At 38.4% G+C, this 22,788-nt stretch overlaps 3 protein-coding genes and 1 long non-coding RNA gene across 9 annotated transcripts in view; 3 read left to right on the plus strand and 1 right to left on the minus strand.

Annotated features, from left to right (window-relative positions):
• The first annotated feature begins 528 nt into the window (after positions 1 to 528).
• Positions 529 to 4,226, plus strand: LOC108658342 (uncharacterized). Its single transcript, XM_018111004.3, has 9 exons — positions 529 to 732; positions 828 to 954; positions 1,026 to 1,169; positions 1,226 to 1,398; positions 2,125 to 2,331; positions 2,391 to 2,772; positions 2,837 to 3,047; positions 3,115 to 3,552; positions 3,620 to 4,226. The coding sequence occupies exons 1-9, from the start codon at positions 697 to 699 to the stop codon at positions 4,086 to 4,088; spliced, it is 2,187 nt and encodes a 728-aa protein (XP_017966493.1). The 5' UTR covers positions 529 to 696; the 3' UTR covers positions 4,089 to 4,226.
• A 322-nt stretch (positions 4,227 to 4,548) lies between these two features.
• The window catches only part of LOC149092040 (uncharacterized), a 32,646-nt gene continuing 14,406 nt past the window's right edge, over positions 4,549 to 22,788 (plus strand). The window contains exon 1 of the long non-coding RNA XR_016196195.1: positions 4,549 to 4,676. This is a non-coding gene — a long non-coding RNA (uncharacterized LOC149092040). The remainder of the gene's footprint in view (positions 4,677 to 22,788) is intronic.
• Positions 5,025 to 16,185, minus strand: sqd (RNA-binding protein squid). 3 transcript variants are annotated; one of them, XR_016196193.1, is made up of 8 exons: positions 15,856 to 16,185; positions 13,095 to 13,135; positions 12,755 to 13,029; positions 12,451 to 12,688; positions 12,251 to 12,376; positions 6,697 to 6,804; positions 6,083 to 6,229; positions 5,025 to 6,017 (listed from the first exon to the last, which is right to left on the minus strand). XR_016196193.1 is itself a non-coding variant. In XM_089256319.1 (7 exons), the coding sequence occupies exons 1-7, from the start codon at positions 16,026 to 16,028 to the stop codon at positions 6,159 to 6,161; spliced, it is 1,032 nt and encodes a 343-aa protein (XP_089112445.1). In that variant the 5' UTR covers positions 16,029 to 16,185; the 3' UTR covers positions 5,998 to 6,158. The 3 variants fall into 3 exon arrangements, 1 of the variants encoding a protein (XP_089112445.1); XR_016196194.1 differs by lacking the exon at positions 6,697 to 6,804 and having other exon boundaries at positions 15,856 to 16,184; XM_089256319.1 differs by having other exon boundaries at positions 5,998 to 6,229.
• Positions 16,565 to 22,409, plus strand: rin (ras GTPase-activating protein-binding protein 2). 4 transcript variants are annotated; one of them, XM_089256306.1, is made up of 5 exons: positions 16,565 to 16,947; positions 17,027 to 17,206; positions 18,678 to 20,174; positions 20,236 to 20,483; positions 20,548 to 22,409. In XM_089256306.1, the coding sequence occupies exons 3-5, from the start codon at positions 18,776 to 18,778 to the stop codon at positions 20,845 to 20,847; spliced, it is 1,947 nt and encodes a 648-aa protein (XP_089112432.1). In that variant the 5' UTR covers positions 16,565 to 16,947; positions 17,027 to 17,206; positions 18,678 to 18,775; the 3' UTR covers positions 20,848 to 22,409. The 4 variants fall into 4 exon arrangements, with proteins under 4 accessions (XP_089112432.1, XP_089112431.1, XP_017966504.1 ...); XM_089256305.1 differs by having other exon boundaries at positions 16,565 to 16,932; positions 17,008 to 17,206; XM_018111015.3 differs by having other exon boundaries at positions 16,565 to 16,926; positions 17,008 to 17,206.

The following is a 22,788-nucleotide window of genomic DNA, read 5'->3' on the forward strand; positions in this document are numbered from 1 at the left end:
CTATGCAGGTGACTGGCGCAGCTGTCGTTGCCAATCAGCTTGGCCAGGTGAGCGAATCTGTATGTGTGAGTGTGTGTGTGTGTGTGTGTGTCCAGTTGCTTGACTCCTGTGCTTCAAGCGTTTCTTTGGTTAGTTGCCCAGTGATTTTCCAATAAAAATGAAATTGCATTTGATGATGCCAGGATATGTTTTTTTCCCCTCTTTTTTTTCCAATCGCAACTTTTACTCGTTCTCGTTTTGCTCGCTTTTCAGTTTTCATGTTCTACTGCGTCGCTTATAGAAAATTGAATAAAAGTGCTGGTGGCATAACGACAAACTGTTCGTTGAATGAGCGCGTGATTGCATGACGCTGTTCTGCACATCTAGCCAGGAGGACGTTGAGGAGGAAGTGATTAGTGCTGCAGCGTTGTCCTTCTTGTGTTGGATGATAGCTACATATGAGTGTGTGTGTGTGTGTGTATTTATCCCAGTGTCGCATTACAAACAAGACAAACAAACAAACTCTATCTCTCTCTCTCTGTCACACACACACATCTACACAAGGCCACACAGCACACAATGTCAATTGTGTAGTCTAAACGATTTAAAGCAAAGCTTTGATTTTATTCTGCTCAGCAGATGTTTTTATTATTTACAATTTGTATTAAGTTACAGTTAAAAATAAAATAAAAAAGAGTTCATAAATTGCACATCAGCATGCACACGACCAAGATCAAGGAGGGCGATGAGCGGGTAAGTAAGGGCTAGCGCCACATGCTCTTCACATTAAATGATGTATATTCACCGCCTCTCGCTGGTCCTTCGCTATCCATTACCTACCTATGCAGGAGGAGATGGAACTGAATCAAATCTGGCGCGCTTGTCGTAAAATCCAAGGCGCCATTTACCGTTATAACTTTGACATCTGCGCCGATTTAAAGCAACATGATCCCGACTGCACCGGCTATGTTTCGGGTAAGCGCCAGCCTTTGGCCACCATTCAATGCACTTGCCGCCGTTTTATGCCCATTTTACGACCCCAACAGAGTCTATATTCACATCGGTGCTGGGCAAGTACCGCAAGGTGGTGGGCATGTCAGAGTTTGAGCTGAAGGATGTCACCGACTACTTTCAAATACGCGATGGTCGCGTCGCCTATCGCCAGTTCTGCAAGACGGTCTGCTCAGAAAGTGGGTGCACATGGGTATTCCACACTGATACAATGGCTAACACTTTCGCTTTGTAGATCTAAGCAAGACTGCCGACAAGGAACTGGCCACCGGACTGGAGTGGAACGATCCCTGGCATCTGAATGTCATCGTACAGCCGGAAGAGCGCCGCAAGCTATGCCTGATATTGTTCAAGATAGCCAAGGAGACCCACTTGCCATTGATGCCCTACTTTCAGGACTACGAATTGGTCAGTTAGCAGTATATCCAAAGACTTTTATCGACTGCAAACTATAACAAGGCATTACGATTATAATAAATGACGAATAGACGACCGGACGGACAGATGGACGAATCGGCGGATGCTACGGACGGCCAAACAGATAGACCGATAAACGAATGGGTCAACGGACGAGCCAACGGACGGACAGACAAATGGTCGAAGTGGCAAACGGATGGACGAACGGACGGACAGACAAGTGGTCATTTTTACAGTCGGATGGGTGGACGATCCAACGAACATTAAGGATGTAGGGAAGATAAGACGAAGGAAAGAACGAAAGAGTAATTCGAGTATGGATGGACGACGGACGGACGATCAGACGGCCGGTAACACAGACTTTGGGACAGGTAGATCGACAGGCGAATAGACGGACGAATGAACAAACAGTAGGACGAACGGACAGACAAATTAGATATTGACGGATGGACGGTAGGAGATTAAACGCACGGATGGATAGACGGACGAATGTTTGGACTGACAAACTCAGTTAACTGAATCGACTAAGTTCGTCATATCCTGATCAAGAAAGTTTTTGTATTATAGGATCAACCAAGCCTCCTTCTGCCTAGTAAAGGCGATTTTTATTGAAATCCCAATTTTAATAAGCTTACAATATAACACTGCCTTCATATTCTTGAGCCCCACATGCTCAAACTATTCAGCAGATAGACTAAAGCTACTATTTATTTATAGGTATCTCAACATGTGGGCGTAGTGACCGTCTCGCACTTCTCGCGCGTGCTCCACTTTATGAAGATACCATTATCGGAAGCCGATTACTTGCTATTGCTCAAGCGCTACATGAAGGACGGCTATTTGGTCAACTATGTGGCCTTTCTCAAGCACATTGACAATATTATTGAATACTTGCGTCATCACAATCTACTGGATGGTTCGGGAGTAAGTTTTGTTTAGACCTACCTTTGAATGCAGTTGGTAGATAAACTCTTTCCATTTAGGATCTGATTGAGAACTTTCCGGGTCGCCTGGTGGACCTGGAGCTGTCACAACTGCCAGCGATCAATGGCTGCCAAATGATACATCCCATATTTCCAGATGCGTGCAACCATCCAAAAAAGAATCGCGGCGAATGCGATATCATATTCTGCATACAGAACTATGTGTATAAGAATCGTATACGCACCTGCGAGTTCCTGGAAAAGTTCGATGCGCTGCAGGTGGGCTGCATCACCAAGAATCAATTCGAGCGCGGTCTCTCGCTCATGGGCGTGGGCAAGTACCTGTCGCGACGTGAGTTGGACTTGGTGATGGATCGCTACGTGGATCCGGTGGACACGAATCGCATACGCTGGCGCAATTTTGTCGATGAAATCGATACGGGTACGAGCAGCATGAGATCTCCATAAAAGTAGGGCAAATCTCTAACCACTCTGCCTCCATTCAGTGTTCACCATGAAGAATCTGGACAAGATGCCGCAGTGTGTGGTCGAGTCCCCGTTGGCGCATATCAAGGAGATGCCACGACCTGGCACCCTGGACTGGCAGGCGGCCCCAATGGATGTGCGAGAGCTGTGCGAGGAGGCCATAGCCAAGATACGGATACGCATACGCAATCGTCGCTTATATCTGCATCCGTTCTTCCGCAACTACGACAAGTGAGTAACAGAGCGAATGCCTAGTGAAGGTGAATGTTACTCTTCCGTTCTTCTTCTGCCTCGCCAGACTGTTCTGTGGCCATGTGAACTGTCACCAGGCCAATCAGATCTTTCGCATCAATGGCATACTGCTCTCCAATGCCGAGCTGGATGCTGTGCTGCATCGCTATGGCAACGAGCTGGGCTTCTACTATACCAAATTCCTGGAGGACGTCGATCCGGCCGAGTATGCCATGCCCAACATGGTGGCCAAGCAGGATCAGAAGGAGTGTCCGCCGTTCCCGCGCGACAACAAGGTGCCGGAGCAGCCCAGCGAGGAGGTCATCACGCGCATCCTGACCAGCGCCAAGCGACAGGCCCTGACCAAGGGTGCCTCGGTCTTGGACTTTTTAACCGACTACGATCGCCATCGCGAGGGACTGATATTGGAGAGCGACTTCAAGCGCGCCCTGGACAATGCCTTGGTCATACTCAGCGAGGAGGACGCCAACATATTGTGCAATGTGTAAGTAGATCTAGGGATACCCATAAACACCAGCCTTCACTTCAATGTGGTTTGCTTTCTGGGGTAGCTTCCGTTCGCCGACTCGCAGTGCCTGCATCATGTATAAGGACTTCTGCAAAGCCCTGGACGAGATCTTCATACAGTACGATACGAATATGGGTGACAAACTGGTTACGGCCGTGCCGCTGTTGCACTTGCCAAATCTGGACTGCATCGACTGCTTCCTCAACTTTGATGAGCGCACCACCTGCTCGAAGGCGCTGATGAAGCTCGCCCGACGCCCCGACGAGATCTCCAATCTCAGCCAGGTGTTCAAGGACTTTGATCGCCAGAGCTGCGGCTCGGTCACCCAGAACCAATTCCTGCGCGCCATCACCTTACGTGAAATGCACAACATGCTCAGCAGCCGCGAGTTCGAGGCGATTGTCAAGTGTTTCGCTGTGAAGCGCGGACTCTGCTTGGAGTTCAACTACCGCGAGTTCCTCAAAATCTTGGACGTGCTCTATGCCACTGGCCAGATGAAGCGTAATTACTAACAAAACAAATTACCCGTAACATTTCTTGTGAGTGCTAAATTTCCCGTATACGTTTAAGTCCCCCGCGTTCTGCATTCGGCATCGAAATCCCATTTTGAGCGTGCTCGTAAATGTGTAAATAAAAATTGCTTAATTTGATTTTTTTTTTGTTGTTTTTTTTTAATTGAAACTTGTCGCTTGAATTTTCCGGTCCATATTGAAATCCCAAGGTTAACATAAATATTTATTCAATTTCAGAATGTACTATAACTATTATTAAGTGTGAAATGAAACATTTGCTTTGATCGCTTTTTAGCTTGAGGCTGACTCGATTAGCTGCTGCGGTAAGAGCAGCAGCGGATGTAAAAATATCTGAAGTAGAATGCAAATCTGAAAATTCTACTATAATGCTAGTATATAGTATATATATATATATATATATATATATATGTATGTATGTATATATCAATTAACTGCCAGCTGGTAACTGAACACAGTGCTGCCACGCCTACACCGTTTGTGTCCCATTCTACGCTAGCTAGACATATTTTCTTTCTTTACGGACGTTTGTTTTTTCTTTTCTTGTTTAGCATAACAAATGTTAAATAGGTTTTCGTTTTTAAATAGCTATAGTTATTTGTATAGAGTTATATGTAGGTATACGTAGGTTTAACAAATATGCTTGCAATAGTCTCGTGGAAAAAACTATACATTATGTAGTTCAGTTTGGATTTAATAATAATTATTATTATTAATCATTATTATTATCATAGAGCTTGATGCAAGTTTGAATAGTTGTTTACTTTGTTCTTGTCATGCTGCATTAGATTTGTATTAAAATATAAAATTCTCTTTTAATTTGTATACATATACATATACATATACATATATATATATATGTGTGTACTTTATAGACTATTAATGAGCGCAAATACAATACACAAAAAACGTTTACCATTTATATCGGAAAAATCATTTGTTATTTGTAATTTGGTGGATTTGTTGTTTGTTGTAGTTGATAGCGAACTTGGACACTGCGCGGCGGTTGCCCGCCTTAAAGATCGCCCGGCCGCCCGCACCGCTGGCGCGCCAGCTGCCTAGCGTTGCACTATGATAATAATTATTATGTATTACATATTACAATTATTAATTAATTAAGTTTAAACAAATACTTAACGACTATTGTATTTTATATAATGTATTTACTGTTACTATTAAACATGGTTGCCGTATATGAATTCTGAATTTCGTATCTCTATGTGTTTGTTTGTGTGTGTGTGTGTGTTGCTGTTGTATGTGTGCTGTATTTATCTCCCTATGCGTATGTGTATGTGTGTATGTGTGTCTGACCCTGCTTACAAGTTAAACAATTACCTCGCATAATGTATGAGACTGCACATAAGAAAAAAACAAATTAGTTTGACCCCACACACACACACACACACACACACACTCATCCACATACACACACATATACAGTATAAGTGGGTGTGGCATAATGTTATGTGGTACATTGTGGGTTCTCTTGGTGGGCAATGCTGGCTTAACGAGCGTGTGGCTATGAAAAATTAGCCACATGCTGAAAAATTACATTTCTCCAAGCCTAACTCTAAGTTCTCTCTCTATTCCTTGCTGCGTGTATATGTATATATATATATATTTAATTATATATAAATGATGCGTTGCTTCCTGGACATGTAGTTGCCTTCTGCTTTCTGCTATAGTAGTGTTGCTTGTTGTTGTTGTTGTTGTTGGAATGGTGCTACACAACAAAGTGTGTATGGTTGTTGTATTTCTGTTCCTCTGGACTGCAATTTGCCATGAGAATACGAGTTCTGTCCAGCAGTCGCCTTATAGAAGTTTATAGATGCGCATGCGAAAGTGTATATATGTGGGGGTTCTTCTCCTTGTTGTTGTTGTAGTTGTAGTTATAGTTGATTTTGTTGTATACTATTAAAATTGAATAACAATTACAATGACAATCGAATCTTAGCAAATATCTCCATCATTCTTACCATAACAAACTAAACTAAGTAAAATTCAAATAGTTTTGCAGTTATAAGTAGATGTCGGGCTCCAAATGCGGCCCGTTTAGTAGGGCTGGTGTCGTGGCTGGCGTCCAGTGCCGCGCTGTTTGCCACCGTTGAAGCCACCGCCGCCGCCTGTGTTTCAGAAAATTGAATACAAAATGATTAGATTCGCATTTGGCGATTGGAAACAATAATGATTGTTGTATAATTGGCATGCACAGCTGCTGCTGGGGGAAAAATTGTTGTTCACTTTGTTTTTGGTTTAGGGGTTTACTACAACGCCAAAGCGATTCAAGCGACTGGTGAAAATTTTGACCAAATCTAAGGATAAACAATGTCTAGTAACACAATTTTGGGACTCCAAATGGAGGATGGTCGAAATAAAAGACAGGGAAATATTAGTTGAAAGTACCAAAACTAAATGTAACAAATGCTCAGTTATAAGTAAGTACGAGAGGCTGGGATAGTAGATTTTACATTAACAAAAATAGATCAAATGGGATGGGAGATAACCAAGTTTAATTTAGTTGGGGGGGTAGATTTTTTTTTTGTAATTTTTATTTGTTTATTTATTTTTACGGCCATGTGTTGTGGCATACCTTTGGGACCGCCGCGCGGACCTCCGCCACCGCGCCCGCCAGCGCCGCCGCCACTCCCGTAGCCATTACCGCCAAAGCCACCATCAAAGCCGCCGCCATAACCGTAGTCTTTGTTTATAGATCAGAGTTTGGATACATTTTATTTTTTGTTTTTTTAGGGGTTCAAACACAAAAATTTGTTGTTGATCATGAGCACAAACAAAGCTTAGACTTAACAAAAATTTTATGTAATATCTATATTCTACAAATGGGCTTTTGCTTGGTTTTGGTCAAAATTTCTTTAAGATTTGTGGGCAGAGAATGGGAATGGTTGTAGGTGTAGGTGTGGGAGTGGATGTGGGTGTGGAGTCGGGTTCGGGTTTGGGGCGAGACATTGGGGTACGTTGTTGGAGGCGACACCGCGCCGAGGCGAGACAATTCAAATGCACACCACTGAGAGCTGGAAAAGGAATTCCACTGAAAACACACAATTTTGTTTAGTTTTTTTCTTTTATTTGCTCATTTCTCGATTTGCGGATTTTGATTATAAGATTGATTGGCTGTTAAATGATTGCTACTGTAGATCAATCATGTATAAATTATGATCTAATCTGGTTGATCTTGCTGTTGCGACTGCGACTGCGGCTGCGGCTGCTGTTGCGGCTGCTGCTCTTCCTGCTGCTGATGTTGTTGCTGTTTGTTGTCGTTGTTGGTTGCTGTTGTTGTTTACTTTTGCACAGGCATTACAAAAAATGTTTCAATTTGAAAACACATTTATGTCTCGTTGTTGTTGTTGTTGTTCATCTCCTTCTATCTAGTTATTTCCCTCATTTGAGTGTTGGGTAAACACAAAAATCAGGCGCAACAAGGCGCTCACACATACATGCGCGGTACGATTTTGTTGTTGTTGTTGTTGTTTTTGTTTCAGATGTTATACATATCTCTTAATCTGCTGCTGTCTCTGGGTATATGTTGTTAGTTAGTTGTTCACTGTTGACTTATAAACATGTTTCACAATGTATTGCAATTCATTTCTCAACTTGTTTCTCAATTTGACGCACTCTTTATGCATTTTATGTTCTAATTTTCTTTCTCTTTTTTTACCTCATTTTCCACACAACAATTTCAGCAATTCAATTTTAGATTTTACTTTTCGTTAAAAAATTTCCGAAAATTTGGTTTTGGTTTTTTGACAAAAAATTTCATTTGAATGGCCAAAAAATTTAACTGAATAAATCTGCTGCTCTTGTGTGTGTGTGTTTGAATGTCTCACCTCAGCAAAAAGTAATCAAATATTTATATTTTTATAATCATTTTTTTTTTTTGTTCTACTTTTTTTTTCGTTGTAGTTTTTTAAAGGGGATTTTGGGACTCGGGTTCGGGGGCGGGTTCGGAAGTTCGTGTGGGACTTGTCGCAAAAATTTTAGTATTGTAAAAAACGTCTTGCGAAAAACAAAAACAAATGCAAATTGTCAGCAAATTTGACTTGATACGAGTTAATATTGGTATTGTTATCATTTACTCTTAGTGTTGTAATTTTTGTTGTTAAAAACAAGAAAACTGTTTATATATTGATAAAAAAAATTTGCTTCAGAAAACATCTTTCCAAGTATTGTTAAAATTACTTTAAATGTATATATTATTATTATTATTTTACTTTATTTTTTTTAGATTTTTCAATTCATTGACTAAAAACAGATATTAATTACGCTAAATTACTTGTAAATATATAACCTTTAAGTTTAATAAAAAGGAGTAAATAAGAAAAAATATACGTTACATTAAAGCGAAATGAAATAATTGTTGTTTTGTGTAGTCGTTGTTTTTTTTTTTTATTTGGTACTTGGCGGTTCGTGGCTGTTGGTTGTAGGTTGTTTTGGCTGTTTTAGTCTGTATCTCGTTTTGTGACTATTCTTGGGAATTGCTTTCTGAGTCGAACAGACGCACAGACAGACTAAACACCAGAGACCCGTTAACCAATAACCATTTACCGTTAACCGGCAACTATTACGAAAATTTTATGGAAAATTGGTCAAGACCGTTTTTGGATATTTGCTTGGTAGTGGTGGTATAGAGTAGTCGGTTGTTGTATGTTTTGAATTTAACTCTCAATTTAAAAGTGATTTTTTTTTTCTTTCTTTTGTTTTCTTTTTTGTGGTTGTTTTTTTGTGAGGCGAAACATCGGAAAATTCGGCATTACAATAGATATATTGTAAAATATAAATATATAACACGTTAAGTTCAAAAATCATAATTAAAAAAATAACAGTATTTAGAGTTATTAAAAAAATAGTACAATTGGGTTTTTCTCTAACATTTAAACTGTAAAAACTGCCGCTTGGGACCCTTAACGAGTTGGCAACTGGCGCAATGTTAACATTCGCTTCGTATATTAACAGTTTATGTTATGCTAACAGCGCTCGCTCTCTGTTATGGCTCCCACTGGCAGATGTTATATTATGTTGTTGTTGTTGGTGATAGGTTAGTTGAGAAATTATAAAAAGAAAATTATGTATATATTGTAGTTATAGTTTTAATATAAAGTGGGCACATAATTATTGCTATAAAATATACAAAAAGTATTTTGTTTGTATAAAAAAAGAACTTGTTGCACAGTAAAACATTGTTATATGATTACGAATCAGCATAATTGGTATATAAAATATAGCATAAATATAAATTTGTAATATAAATGGTGGTATTATAATAATCATATATGTAATTTTTTTTTTGTAAATTTTTAATTTTGTTATTTTTTTTCTTGTATTTTTTTTTAATTTTTTTCTTTGTATAGACAACTAGCTAAAAACATTGAGAAACATGCAAATTTTAAAATAATTTACTCAAGTTTATGCATATATTATAATTTTTTGTTTTGTAAAATATATATACATACATAAAAATATGTATGTATGTATTGTGATACGTCAAATTGAATGGTTTCTATTGACAATAATTTTTAAAAGGTGATTGGTCTGAATTCCACATTCAAAATTTAACAAAAGAGATATATGCAAATATTTATGTGTGTGTATGTGTGTGTGTTTGTATATATGTATGCATGTGTATAATTGTGAGTTATTGTACTTAATATTTTAAAAAAAAAAAGAACAATAAGAAATATTAATATTTATCTAAATTTATTAATTAAAATTACTAAAATTGACGAAGTGTGTTGGTTTTTTCTTTACTGTTTTGTATTTAAACATTTTCATTGATTTAGTTGTTTTTAACTGATGTTGTTGTTGGTTTTGTTGGTATAGTTTGTGTATGTCAAAGTTGTTGTCGCTCTAGTTGTTGTTGTTGTTAGTTATCAACAAATGCCGCATTGTGCGTGCGCTCGTTACATTTCAAATCTTTGTTTCGTTTCATCAATGGTTTACAATGTTTGCTTCATTGTACGTTGCTAATTTTGTCTCTTACTCTTGGACTCTTGTTCTCTTCTAGTCAGCAAAATGCATGTTTGTTTGTTTGGTCAAGAAAGCAAAAAGCAGAAATGCAAATAAAAGAATGATTGGCCAAGCAACATAGTAAAGGACGAGGCCAAAGTGGACATGGAAATCGACTTAAGCAATCGATTTATAATCAATTGCTGAAGCCGACTTCAACTTCAAGCCTGGCCCTAACAGTTGGCTGACGTCACGTTGCTTTTGCGTGTTTGTTGTTGGTATTTGTTGTCGTTTGTTGTTTTTACAAGGATTTGCCTTAAAATAATACTATCAAAAATAGTACTCATTTGTAAAAATGTGATCATTATGCATAAATATACATACAACATTTGTATATTTTCCTTTAGACATATATACACATATGTATATATCAACATTTCTACATGTATATATATATAAATATGTGCACACATATATTGTGTATTGACGTTCGCATACGAAAACATATGCATTGCAAAAACGTAGATATTATCTCGTTGCCGAAATAATAATAATATACATCTAAAAATATATTTATATGCTATATATAGGTATATATATATTTTAAATAGAAGTTGAATCAAAGCTTTGATTACACGTTTCGTTTGTCGGTGTATATGTGTGTTGGTTTGTTTGTTTGTTGCTTTTCTTCGTTTCGTTTGTTTAGCGTTTTGTTCAACAAAACAAGATGGAAAAACTATTTAAATAACTATTATAAAGATAACGGGGTGAATGGAGTAATGTGATCAATCACATTTACATATATATATATATAAATATGAATGATTGAATGTGCTTGTGTGAGTAGGGGTATGTAATGTGCGGGTGGGTGTGTGGGTGTGTGTGTATGTGAGTGTGTCAACAGCTTTTGGTTTCAGTTTGTTCAAACAATAACAGTTAGTTAACAATAATAAAAGGCACAAGTTGCAATTATGCAAAAGGCCAAAACGCTGGCGATTCACACTGTTTCACATAATTGGCACATGATCTTGTTTATGTGTTCGTTTCTTTGTTATTTAGTTTAAGGTTTTTATCTGATTGTTGCTGTCTTCATTTCTAATTGTTGCTGTTGTTGTTGTTGTTGTTGCTGCTGCCTTCGCGTTTGAGGTATTTGTCATCTTTGGAAAGTCTGTTAAAAGCGACCTCTGGCGGCCGCACACATTGTTGTTTGTTTGTTGTTCTTAATTTTGTTTGTTGTTCCTGTTGGTCTGGTCTGGTATACAATAATTACAAAGTGTAGGGGAGAAACGCTCCCTTCTACTTTTCTTCTCTGTTCTTTCTCTCTAGATCTATCTCTCACTCGCGTTCTCTCTTTCTCTCTCTCTCTCTAGCTTTCTCGCTACGTCTCTCCTACTTTCGTTTTTGCTCCTTAAACAACACAATCATTAATACACACGCTTCGTCAGTTTTATATAATATTTAAATGCTAAACCACTAATAAATCATATTTGATTCTAAATTTGTTGAAAAATTGATAGCTTTTCAATGAATTCTTGTTTTAAAATTATGCTTTAAGATTTTTAAGAATTTAAATATGCATTTTTGTTGAATAGATTTTAAAAATAATTATGGTAGTATAAACTCATATATAAAATTATTGATTTGAATGTGTATAAAATTATCTTTATCAACATATAATTGCAATTTTAAAAATGATTTTAAAATTTATATTTAAGCATTAAAAATATATTGTATATTTTTTTATTATTTATATATTTGTAGTTAAAAAGTTTTCTTGTTTTTAGCGACGTTGTTTTGTTGTTGGATGTTCTTGTGTTTCTAAGTTCTTATTTAGAAATGCAGCAAAACGTTTTTGTTTTTGTTTTTCTCTCCGTTTTGTTTCTTGTCTCTTTTGCTAACGGCAAACAACAATATATAAATATATATATAATTTTCTTTTGTGTATGGTAGAAGGGAAATTTGTTTTCAAAATGTTGTATAATGGCATTTTCTGTTTATTGTTGTAGTTGTTGTTTGTTTGATTTTGTTTTTGTTTTTGTTTTCATTTGCATGGTTTGTTGCCTGCATTTGGCTATATTAAAACTGCTGATAGTTGTTGCTATTGTTCTTGTTTTGATGATAATTACTTGACGTTGGGTTATTGTAATAATTGTTATGAGTATTATTATGTTGTTTGTTGTATTTACCATAACCATAGTCATATCCATTATAGTAGCCACCGGCATAGTAATCGGCAAAGCCACCGGAACCATAACCACCATAGCCGCCATAGCCCGAATACGAACCCTGGCCATCCCATTGATGGGAATAACCTATATTAATTATGAAAATGAGAAGAATTGTTGATAATTCTCGAAAAGTGTACAAATTACTATAGAATACTGACCACCACGTCCGTATCCGCCTCGTCCACCTCGCATGCCGCCTCGCGCTCCACCACGCATGGCCATCATTTGATTCTCAGGTTTTGGTGTTGCGCGCTTCACATCAACTTCTTTGCCAGAGATCTTCTGTTTAGGCGTTTTCAGCAGATCAGTGACCACCTGCTCTGAATCGAAGGTAATGAAACAGAAGCCCTTGCGGTGTGACTTTTGCTTGTCGAATGGCATCTCCACCTCAACAATCTGTGAGAACAACACAAAGCTTAAATAAGTGTTGTTCTACATAGTTAAATTAATAAGCACACGTACATTGCCAAACTGACTGAAGTAGGTTTTAATTTCCTCATCGCTAATCTCTGTGGTCAGGCCACCGACAAAGATCTTGCCATGTCGGGCCTTCGCCTTTTTGGGATCCACCTTCTTGCTGTTGATGATGTGCTCCTCAGCGGCGGTGACCTGATCAATTGCCTCTGTGTTTGTGAACACAATGAAGGCGAAGCCACGTGACCTGCCCGTCTGAGGATCTGTCTTTACATTGATGCTCTCGATCTCACCGAACTTGCCAAAGTGATCGCGCAATTCCTCTGCAAAATGAAAGGAAAATTTACATTAATTACATGTCATGTATATGAAAGATATATGTACTTACTCTCAGTCGTTTCCCAACTGAGTCCACCAACAAATAGTTTCCTGCGAAAGTTGACGGAAAAGGTTTTGATAAGTTCAATTATTAAAAATATAAAAGTTTACAAAATTATATTCATAATTGCTACATAGAAAACTCTGGTTTCGTAAGGTTGGAAAAAATGGCACGACAGAAACGTTTATTCTTTTTTATGAGTGTGGAAAATTTGTGTTTGCACATATCAGAAAATATTTTAAATTTGTTTTCTGCCCGCACATTTGGCGCTTACAAAAATGTTACTTTATATTTTGTCTTACGATTTACTTTTGTTAATAGCTGCAAATATAGATTAGAGTCGGAGCAAGAGAAAAGACGAAAATAAAAAATAAAGAAAGTAAACTCACCAAATTCAAAGTGAATATAGAGCTTATAATTACTGTACTTTATTTAGTTAATAAACTTTCAATCAAGGTTCGAAAATGTGCATCGAAAAACTGAGCGAAAGATACGGCGAGGGAGTAGAGTCACAAAACGGGCGAATAATACGTGAATATATATACATATATATATACATATATGTATTTATATATATATAAATAAATGCAGAGTGAACTTTTAGCTTTAGTATAAAAATATCGATTTTTGTGTTTTTTAATACATTTAAATTTTTTGTTGTTTATTTCTAAATATGAGAAAATGCAAGTATTTTTATGCTGATTTTAAATTTATGCAATTGCTTTATTTTAACTAAATTTAAGAAAAAAAATAATTTTTTATTGATACACTTAAAATATTCTTGGCGTACGTTACTCATAAATATTAGAGAATATCACTGCGGGGAAGGTAATGCAATTTGGAACAATCTCATCACGGCGGCGGAATTTAGAGTGTGGAAAAGTTAGACGGTAACCGCGTGTAGGCATTATTTGAAACGTTTTTAGACTCGTTATCGGTTGCGATTCGGTATATATGGGGTCGTTATCGTTATCATTATCAATATCGTTACGTTACGTTCATCAGATGCGCTTCTTTAAGTAGGCAAAAACAAACAAAAAAGGCGAGTCTCTCTCTCTTTCTCTCTGTCTTTCTTTCTCTTTAATTTTTGGTAAACAATAAAATGCATTATACTTTGTATATAGAGATATATAATATTTTTTTTAGGATCCAATTGAGAACTCGAGATAATTTGTTGATAATTTTGTGTGTACAAAGTTTTGGTTTTTTTTTTTTTTTTTTTTTTTTTGTATTATTTTGGTTAGATAAATACCATCATCAACATTGCCGGCATCCGTTTCACACGCTGCATCCTTTGGGTAAATTCCTGTGGGCCACGGCTGCTTGAGAATAGCTTAACATGGCTTTTAACTTCTCTCAAGACCTGCCGGAGAGGAACAAGGTTAGTTCGCTCAAACACAACAGGATAAGCTATGAATTTGTTTTTGGATTTTTTTATTGTTTATTATTGATTATCGTACACGATATAGCTCCATTTGCTTTACGCTGCTTCCATTCAATTTATACTTTCTTCCTTTGTTTATTTCTTTACTGTACAACTGGTTGACTGTGACTTAAAGTTAACTTAACAATTAATAAATATGCAATTAGTTGACATATTGTTAAAACTCGACCTAAAGCGATTGAACTAAATAAAAAGTAGAAAAGTATTTAATAATCAACCTTTCAACATTATTATTAAAACATCTATGGATTTCACTTGTTTATTAACAAAAAACAAATATGTATCTAAGCGAGCAATAAATAAAAACAAGGTACAAATCGAAGTAGTTTTTGAATCGCCTCGACAACACTGCCGGCATAGTGACGGCCTCAGCAACAGCAGAGCGCGAAGCCGGCTAGCAAAACGGAATGAATGTTTAAAGAAACGAAAGAAACTGCATACATACATACATACGCACGCAGCGAGTCTCGCGCTGCGAAGCAAACACAAAAACCGCCATTTTGGGTACAAAACTGGAAGAGCACGAAAACGAACGAACGAAAAATATAAATTATTGCAAAAAAAATATGTACGAATACAAACAAAGCTTCATACAAGTGAAAGGCTGTCAGTTGTGAGGCATGCGTGGGGCTTGAAGGAGGGAATAGCACACGCTTTGCGTCTTTCTCTTTATGAATGAATACACTCATACATGTACACATTCATATACATGGATACATCTGTATATGTACCTAGGTGTGTATGAATATGTGTCTGATCAACATAACCTCACAACTGCGGGAAATGTGCTTCAATTGTCTTTGTTGAGACTGGAATTTTTGTGCTTTTGTTTCAATTGCAAATACAATTATCAATATCGATATGGCATAGAGACACACATAGTTCCGAATACATTCATATGTACATACATACACAGTAATGTAAATATAACAATAATAAATAAAACGTAATTCATACATTCAGATCTGTCAAATTAATATCTTGCTAAAAACAGGCAATCAAAAATTTTCCGACAGCTTCTATTATTATAACTATGTATGCTTAGTTGGACGACTGGCTGTTGTGCGCGAAGTACAGTCGCACACAGACACGCGCGCAAATACTGAAGGGGTCAGCGTCAGCGGCGCGCTAACTCCCGCCGCTGCCGCCGCTACGTCAAACACCATTTTTTACACTCGACGACGACGACGTTAACTTTGCATTTACGTAACAACAAAGAGTAGGTGGTAATAAAAAAAAAAATTGTATTTAGGCACATGATTTTTATGCACTTGAGGCTGTCAGGCTACCGACCGAATTGAATGTCTAATATTTTACTTAAAATACCTGTCGTCATCACGCTGATTACTCGCAGGGGCTGTATTTTCAGAACTGCCACCATTTGCAGCACCGGCAGCGGGAGCCGATTCACCATTTTCAGAGCTCGCCACATCATTGGTGGTAACATCCTTGGTGAAATCTTCGCCGTTCATTTCGCTATCGACTTGTTTGTCTGCCATTTTGATTGGTGGTGTGTATGTGTATTCTATTGTCAATTAAAACTTAATTAAATAGCACTTTTTAGCGATTTTCAGCAATCTTTTTCTTAGCACACTCGCCAAAACTCGCGCGAACGCTGACGACCGGAAAATGACAAATCCAGAGACAGCGTGTGTATATGGTAGAGGCGTTGCCAGCAAGTTGAACAGTTTAATAGTCCGAAATTAAATTTATTTTTGCGATATGTTTATTCTTTATATTTCAAAACCCAACACCCATAAGTAGTCGAATTCAGTTATATTCATAATTATTTTTAAGTTTTAACGCATTACAATAAATGCAATATCGAATAGTTGTAAGAAATATGAGCAGTCTGGCAACGCCACAATGTCACAATTTAGGGAAGAATATACCATATTCCAGATATACTTTTCATAGTCAATTAGTACAAAAATAAGAGTTATTTATTTTATTTTAATAAAGGGATTACATTATTTATTAAAATTAAACAAAAATTTTTTGTTTGGTATTTTTTTAATGCTTGGTTATGTCGCATTCGGAATTTGCGGTCACACTGCGACACACGACATCGCCGCCATCATAAAAGCGCACATACACAAACGCAAATGCACCGAGAATAAAACTGAAAACGGGGAACGAGTAAACGTCGGTTCTCTTGATTCAACACTTGTTAAATTTCATTGCGTTTGCGATTCTTTTTTACATAAATTAAACAAAACCAACGCATTCAAACTTAATATTTTACCTGTGATTGCCAACAACTAAAGTAAGAAGCAAGTAATGTGCGAAAAGAATTGCCAAAATTTGTAATTTTTGAACAAAAAATTGCAACAAAGCAGACGACGGCAAAGAAAGAAGCAGAATAAAGCGGCTGCTCCAAACCAACAAGCTTCGCGTGTGAGTGTGTATGTTTTTCGTGTGACTGTGTCTCTTTACATCAATAATAAATAACAGTATAAACTAAATTTTCATATATAGATACATATATATATTTCAGCATTTCTCAACTTTTAAATTAGGCCGCATACAAACTCCACACACCAAAAGTATAACATAAAAAATAAAACAAGTCCCTGTGCGACGGAGAATAACAGCGAAAAGCAAAACTAAGACCTCATAAAACACATAAGCAATAATTTTGTGCATTAGAAACAGACATCGAGCAACTGCTACCAAGGTGAGTACCAACTGCCGGCGTTCGCCACATGCTGCCGCCGCACATTTACGTAGTTACGCATATGAAAAAGAAATGTACCAATTCCAGTCAGGGTGGCAAATATTAAATGAATCGACTGACTTACAAAGCATACATATACGACAGATAGAAACACTTTCCAGTTTCTTTGCTGCCGGTAAATGTATTAAATTTCGCCTTTGCGGCATTTTTTTATCGCTTCTGCTTGTCGAGTCATAACCTAAAAGTGGCTGTGCTCATTTGTTTTTGTAAGTTTGTTTAAATGTTGCTCATTTTTTATTGCTTTCTTTGTTCGGACTCACACACGCGGTTCACGCATACAGCTCAACGCACTTTTGGCGGTGCTTATTTTTTCGTATGTGTGTATGTGTGCGTGTATTCGCGTTCTGTCTGCTGGCCAGTTTTTAAAAACGTTTTTGTTATCAATTTTGTTAGAATTAAAACCAAACTGCAAGGTGATGTTTACCTCACACCTGCATACAGTCTTATTAATCTTTTTCTTCCTTTTGCGGTTGGCCTTTGTTGCGAAATCGCAGCTGGCCGTTTAGGTAGGTAGGGAGTTTTTGGCTTCAATTCAAGAGTTCAATGAAACAACAGCTACCTGAGCAAAAGCGCAGCAGACTCGCGCACGTGCACGAACATGTTCAACAAAAATGTCCTATCCTCTGCTGCGACACAACCTTGAAGCGCAAACATAACCTAAAACTAGTTTACTCAGCTCACGTTCCCATTGCTGCGCCTCTGGTAGCTTTGTTGTTGTTTGCTGTGTATGTATGAGGTCATTTACTTTAAAAATAATTCAATTTTGTCCTTAAGCTTTTTTTTTTTACAAGAACTAAGAGAATATGAAATGCTCTGTTGAGTATGAAACGCAATAATAACAATAATAATAACAGAGACAGTGACAGCTGCATTTGGTCTTGTTTTGGAGTATGCACGAAATTTTCCCATTTATGCATTTTCTGTGGGTCGTCTGACCGTGTATACATATGTACATAAGTGCGAGTGTGTGTGAGTTAGTGCTGGGAACGAAAGTGGGTCAAACTGCAACTGCATTGAATCTTTTTGTCTGCGCTGCAGTAAAATTTTTGGGCTCCTTTTGCGTTTTTGTGTGTGCTCGAATATCCATTAACTGTATATGTCACAATCAATCAGTGTTGCCGATCTTCCGTCACTACATTTACTGTTATTGCATATACACATACGAAGATTGTGAATGTCACCAAAAAGGAATCAAAATTGGACTGAATAATAAATACATTTGGGGTATTTCTGTTTTTGTTTAAATTTTGCTTTCCGGTAGGATTCATGTGTATTTCGTTCAGCAACTAAGCAGACTTTGATTTATAAATAATTCTTGACTGGTTTATAATTTTTTTTATAAATACATAAATGTATTTATATTTTAAATATATATAAATATATTTATATTTATATATAAATTGTTTTACAGACTAAATCAAATTCAACTCGGCAAGAACAGTAAATTCTTCATCTCACTCTTACCGGGACTAAACTCAGCCGCTTAGCCAAACGCTTGGAACTCTAGCAATGGTCATGGATGCGACACAATCGCAACAGCCTTCGCCGCAATCGGTGGGACGCGAATTTGTGCGTCAGTATTACACGCTGTTGAACAAGGCGCCCAATCATTTGCATCGCTTTTACAACAACAACTCGTCTTTTATTCACGGTGAATCGACATTGGTTGTGGGCCAGCGCGAGATACACAATCGCATACAGCAATTGAATTTCAACGATTGTCATGCCAAGATCAGTCAGGTGGATGCCCAGGCCACGCTCGGCAACGGCGTTGTCGTCCAGGTCACTGGCGAGCTGTCCAACGATGGCCAGCCGATGCGTCGCTTCACCCAGACATTTGTCCTTGCAGCCCAATCGCCGAAGAAGTACTACGTGCACAATGACATCTTTCGCTACCAGGATCTTTACATCGAGGACGAGCCGGATGGCGAATCGCGTTCCGAAAACGACGAGGATCATGACGTTCAGGTCCAAGGGGTTGACCAGGCCGTCCAGGTTGTAGGCGAGGCCGCTCAACAGCCACAGCAGCTGTCCACTCAAGTGGTATTGCCACAGCCGGTCGTTCCCGTTGCTGCCGCTGGCGGAGCTGCTGGAGCGCCGCAGCAATTGTTTTATCCACTGCCAGCGGGCGCTGCTACTGGACGACCTGTGGCCGTTCTACCAGCTGCACCCCAAGCTGCAGCGGTGCCGTTGCCCGCGCAGTTCACGAACCCGCCGCCGCCAATCCAGAACGGAGTTGTGCCACACGATGAATTGCCACAGCAGCAAGGACCACCACAGGCCTTGGTTCAGGCCAACGTCTCGCCTCTGGTGCAGCAGCAGCCAAGTGGACCCGTGATGCTGTCCAATGTGGGTATTGTGCAACCAGTGCCAGTGCAGCCAGCTGCAGCCTTCCAGCATTCGCCGCTTGTCTCGGCACCACCTCAGCTAATACCCCAGCAGCATCAGCAACAGCAGCAGCAGCAACCACCGCAGACTCTGCAGCAGCCGTTGGAGCCGGAGGAGCCAATCAACAATGACGCCAAGGTGAGCCACTTGCAGAGGGCAACTACTCCAGTGGAGGACTTCAAGACCATTCATGAACAGCAGCAGCAGGAGAAGTACGAGGCCGCCAAGCAGCAGCAGAACGAGCCCAAGACTTATGCCAATCTGTTCAAGTCCACTTCATCGTCGCCCAGTGGCTTCGTGAATGCGGCACTGCAGCAACAACAGCAGTTGCAGCAACAACAACAGCAGCAGCAACAGACTCAGAGCACTGTATACACAACGTCTTCATCTGGCGGCGGAAGTGGCGGCCAGGCCAGCTACTCAACAACCGCATCTTCCTCCTACAACAACACCAACAACAATTCTCGCTTAGACAACGGCGGTCCACTGCCACAGCGCAACAATTTGATTAGGAACAAGGGTAAGTCACACTACCAAGAGGTGAAAAATATTCGCTTACATTTTCTTTTTATCCTCGATAGAATTCGAGCAACGTCGTCCGAGCAACGCACAACAGTTTGGCGATAATCAGCAGCTCTTCTTGGGCAATATTCCACACCATGCCTCCGAGGAGGAGCTGCGTCAGCTATTCTCGCGCTTCGGAAATGTTATTGACTTGCGTATTCTATCGAAGGTCGGCAAGATAATAACGGGCACACGCAGTCCACTAAACTATGGATTTATCACCTACGATGATGCCGAGGCGGTACAAAAGTGCCTGGCCAATTGCGTATGTAGCAATAGAATTCTATAGGACCTGATGATATATCTTTAACCATCTCTGACATTTGCAGCCCCTGTACTTCCCGGAAAATTCGCCCGACGGCCAGAAATTGAACGTGGAGGAGAAGAAACCACGCATGCGCAATGACATGCCACCCCGTCAGCCGATTGGCGGCAACAATGTGAATAATATGGGCCGCAACAACATGCGTGCCGGTGGCGGCAACAATGGACCGCGCATGGGCGGCAATAATGGTGCTAGCTTTGGACAGCGCAACGACAATCGCAGCGGCGGTGGCAATCAGTCCAATGGACCGCTGCGCGGTGCCGGCAATGGACAAACCGGTGGCGGCAATTATGGACGCCGTTAAAATGCAGAGTAGAATCTGCACTAGTTGGCCACAGGCAGTCGATGGCCGACACATCTAAATTATACCAACAACAGCAACAACAACAACAACAACCCAACGTCAGCATCGATTTCTTCCATAATGCAAACAATCAATTACCATCATTGACTTACACATTCACACACACATAATCACACACACACATGCGCACGCACTGACATCCGCCACACATCCACGCACACTCAGCAGTAGCAGTATCATCAGCAGCAGCAAGGACAGTAGACAACGCAAAGGAAAAAATATATTAACGATTTGTCTTCATGTTAAATGCGCTCCCTCGAGCGTTAACAGCTCCTTTGAAGGAGGCGTCGTGCTGCAATGAATTTATTTAAGCAATTGGATCGTCCGTTAATTAAGCTTGCTTTTACGCAATTCGTTTTCCCTTCTCTTTTCCCTTTCATAAGCCAGCTCGTGCCAAAAAGCAAAATTCTGTGCAAATTTTTGTTGTAAACCTAATTCTAAAAACCAAACAAGCTGCAGCACGACCTCCATAAAAACGAAAAACTACGCAAAAAAAAAGGAGATATAAATATAAAAAGATCGCGCCAACATGTCTATTATAAGGAAACCCACCACAAATACATGCATACATCTGCACTCGCCTACATACACATACACTCACACCCCCACACTGACATACTCACACATAAGAACAACTAACTCACACACTCACACAGTGTCACAGAACTTAGTGTAAATGTAAACTTTAATTTTCAACTATCATTTAAATTCGTAATTTTCAAAATTTTAACTATAAGTTAACAAGAGAAATGCTATAAAAAAAAACGAAAGGAAATGCAAAAGCGCATGTTTTTGTTTGTTTTGATTTTAATACAAATTACTTAAGCACTTAATGAATTCAATTATATTAAATGCGAATCATTACAATTAAAAACTAAAGAGAAAAGAAGATAAAACTTAGCTAAAAAAAAAAAAAAATCTTAAAACAAACAAAAAAAGCAAAATACTTTTTAAAAATGTAATAAAAAAAGCAAAATAAAGACTTAAAAACATAACATAAAAAATTAAAATTAAAAAAAAAAACAGTAACAGAAGAAATTATGTAAAATCGATTCGGAAAACCACTCAACTAAAAATTATATGTAGCGGAAGACCTCAACGACAAGAAACACTCAGACTTAAGTTCATATAAAGCAGCGTAGCACCGTGTGCGTTGCCGCATTTTCACGCCTCTCTCCTCTCCCATACACACACACATACATATGCCTACACAGTTTTCAGTTTATTTGCCAGCATGTAAAACCTAGCTAGTCTCTATATAAAAAATAATGGAACGAGGAAATTGTTGAAAACTTGAACGGAGAAAATGCGGTGCCGTCACGTGCACAATCGGCGGTTAGCGCCGGGTCTTTCACATGAATTGCAAGTTCGTAAACCAAGCTAAGTCAAGTAACTTAAACGATTTGGTGTTTTCCAACACAGTTGTGAACTATAAAGTTTAGTACATATTTTTTAAATAAAATCTATAAAACGAAAAAAAAAATTAAATGAAGTAAAAAGAACCGTGTAAGAACTCAAGCTACTAAAAATTTTTCTCAAGGTAAATCAAGCATATATCTAACAAGAGATGATAAATATATATATATATATACATTTATATACAGACGAAAACTTATAATGTTAACTTTTAGACCTTCTAAACAAACACAGAAACATGCCTGCATCAGAAACTGAAAATTACTTTCATAATTCGCATAAATAAACACAATTCACATTTATGTAATTATTTATAACATTGATTTGTGTACGCAAATTTTTAATATATATGTTTGAACTCTTTACCAACTCGATTAGTAAATTTAAATTTTTGTTTAGCTTTGAACATATCATTTGCGCCGTTAATTGCGCTCTAACTAAATCTTAGATTATTTTTTCTGGTTT

This window comes from Drosophila navojoa, chromosome 2, assembly GCF_054131105.1.
Source record: "Drosophila navojoa isolate 15081-1374.11 chromosome 2, UAZ_NAV_1.0, whole genome shotgun sequence".
Classification (NCBI taxonomy): domain Eukaryota; kingdom Metazoa; phylum Arthropoda; class Insecta; order Diptera; family Drosophilidae; genus Drosophila; species Drosophila navojoa.

Bases quoted from the DNA above. Each gene is read 5' to 3' on its own strand.
- LOC108658342 (XM_018111004.3), top strand. From the start codon at position 697: ATGCACACGACCAAGATCAAGGAGGGCGATGAGCGG. The intron at 955-1,025 runs GTAAGCGCCAGC...CGACCCCAACAG, and splicing joins CTGCACCGGCTATGTTTCGG to AGTCTATATTCACATCGGTG. The intron at 1,399-2,124 runs GTCAGTTAGCAG...ATTTATTTATAG, and splicing joins ACTTTCAGGACTACGAATTG to GTATCTCAACATGTGGGCGT.
- sqd (XM_089256319.1), bottom strand. From the start codon at position 16,028: ATGGCAGACAAACAAGTCGATAGCGAAATGAACGGCGAAGATTTCACC. The intron at 12,377-12,450 runs GTCAGTATTCTA...TAATTAATATAG, and splicing joins AGGCGGATACGGACGTGGTG to GTTATTCCCATCAATGGGAT. The intron at 6,230-6,696 runs GTATGCCACAAC...TCTGAAACACAG, and splicing joins TCCGCGCGGCGGTCCCAAAG to GCGGCGGCGGTGGCTTCAAC.
- rin (XM_089256306.1), top strand. From the start codon at position 18,776: ATGGTCATGGATGCGACACAATCGCAACAGCCTTCGCCGCAATCGGTG. The intron at 20,175-20,235 runs GTAAGTCACACT...TATCCTCGATAG, and splicing joins CAATTTGATTAGGAACAAGG to AATTCGAGCAACGTCGTCCG. The intron at 20,484-20,547 runs GTATGTAGCAAT...TGACATTTGCAG, and splicing joins AAAAGTGCCTGGCCAATTGC to CCCCTGTACTTCCCGGAAAA.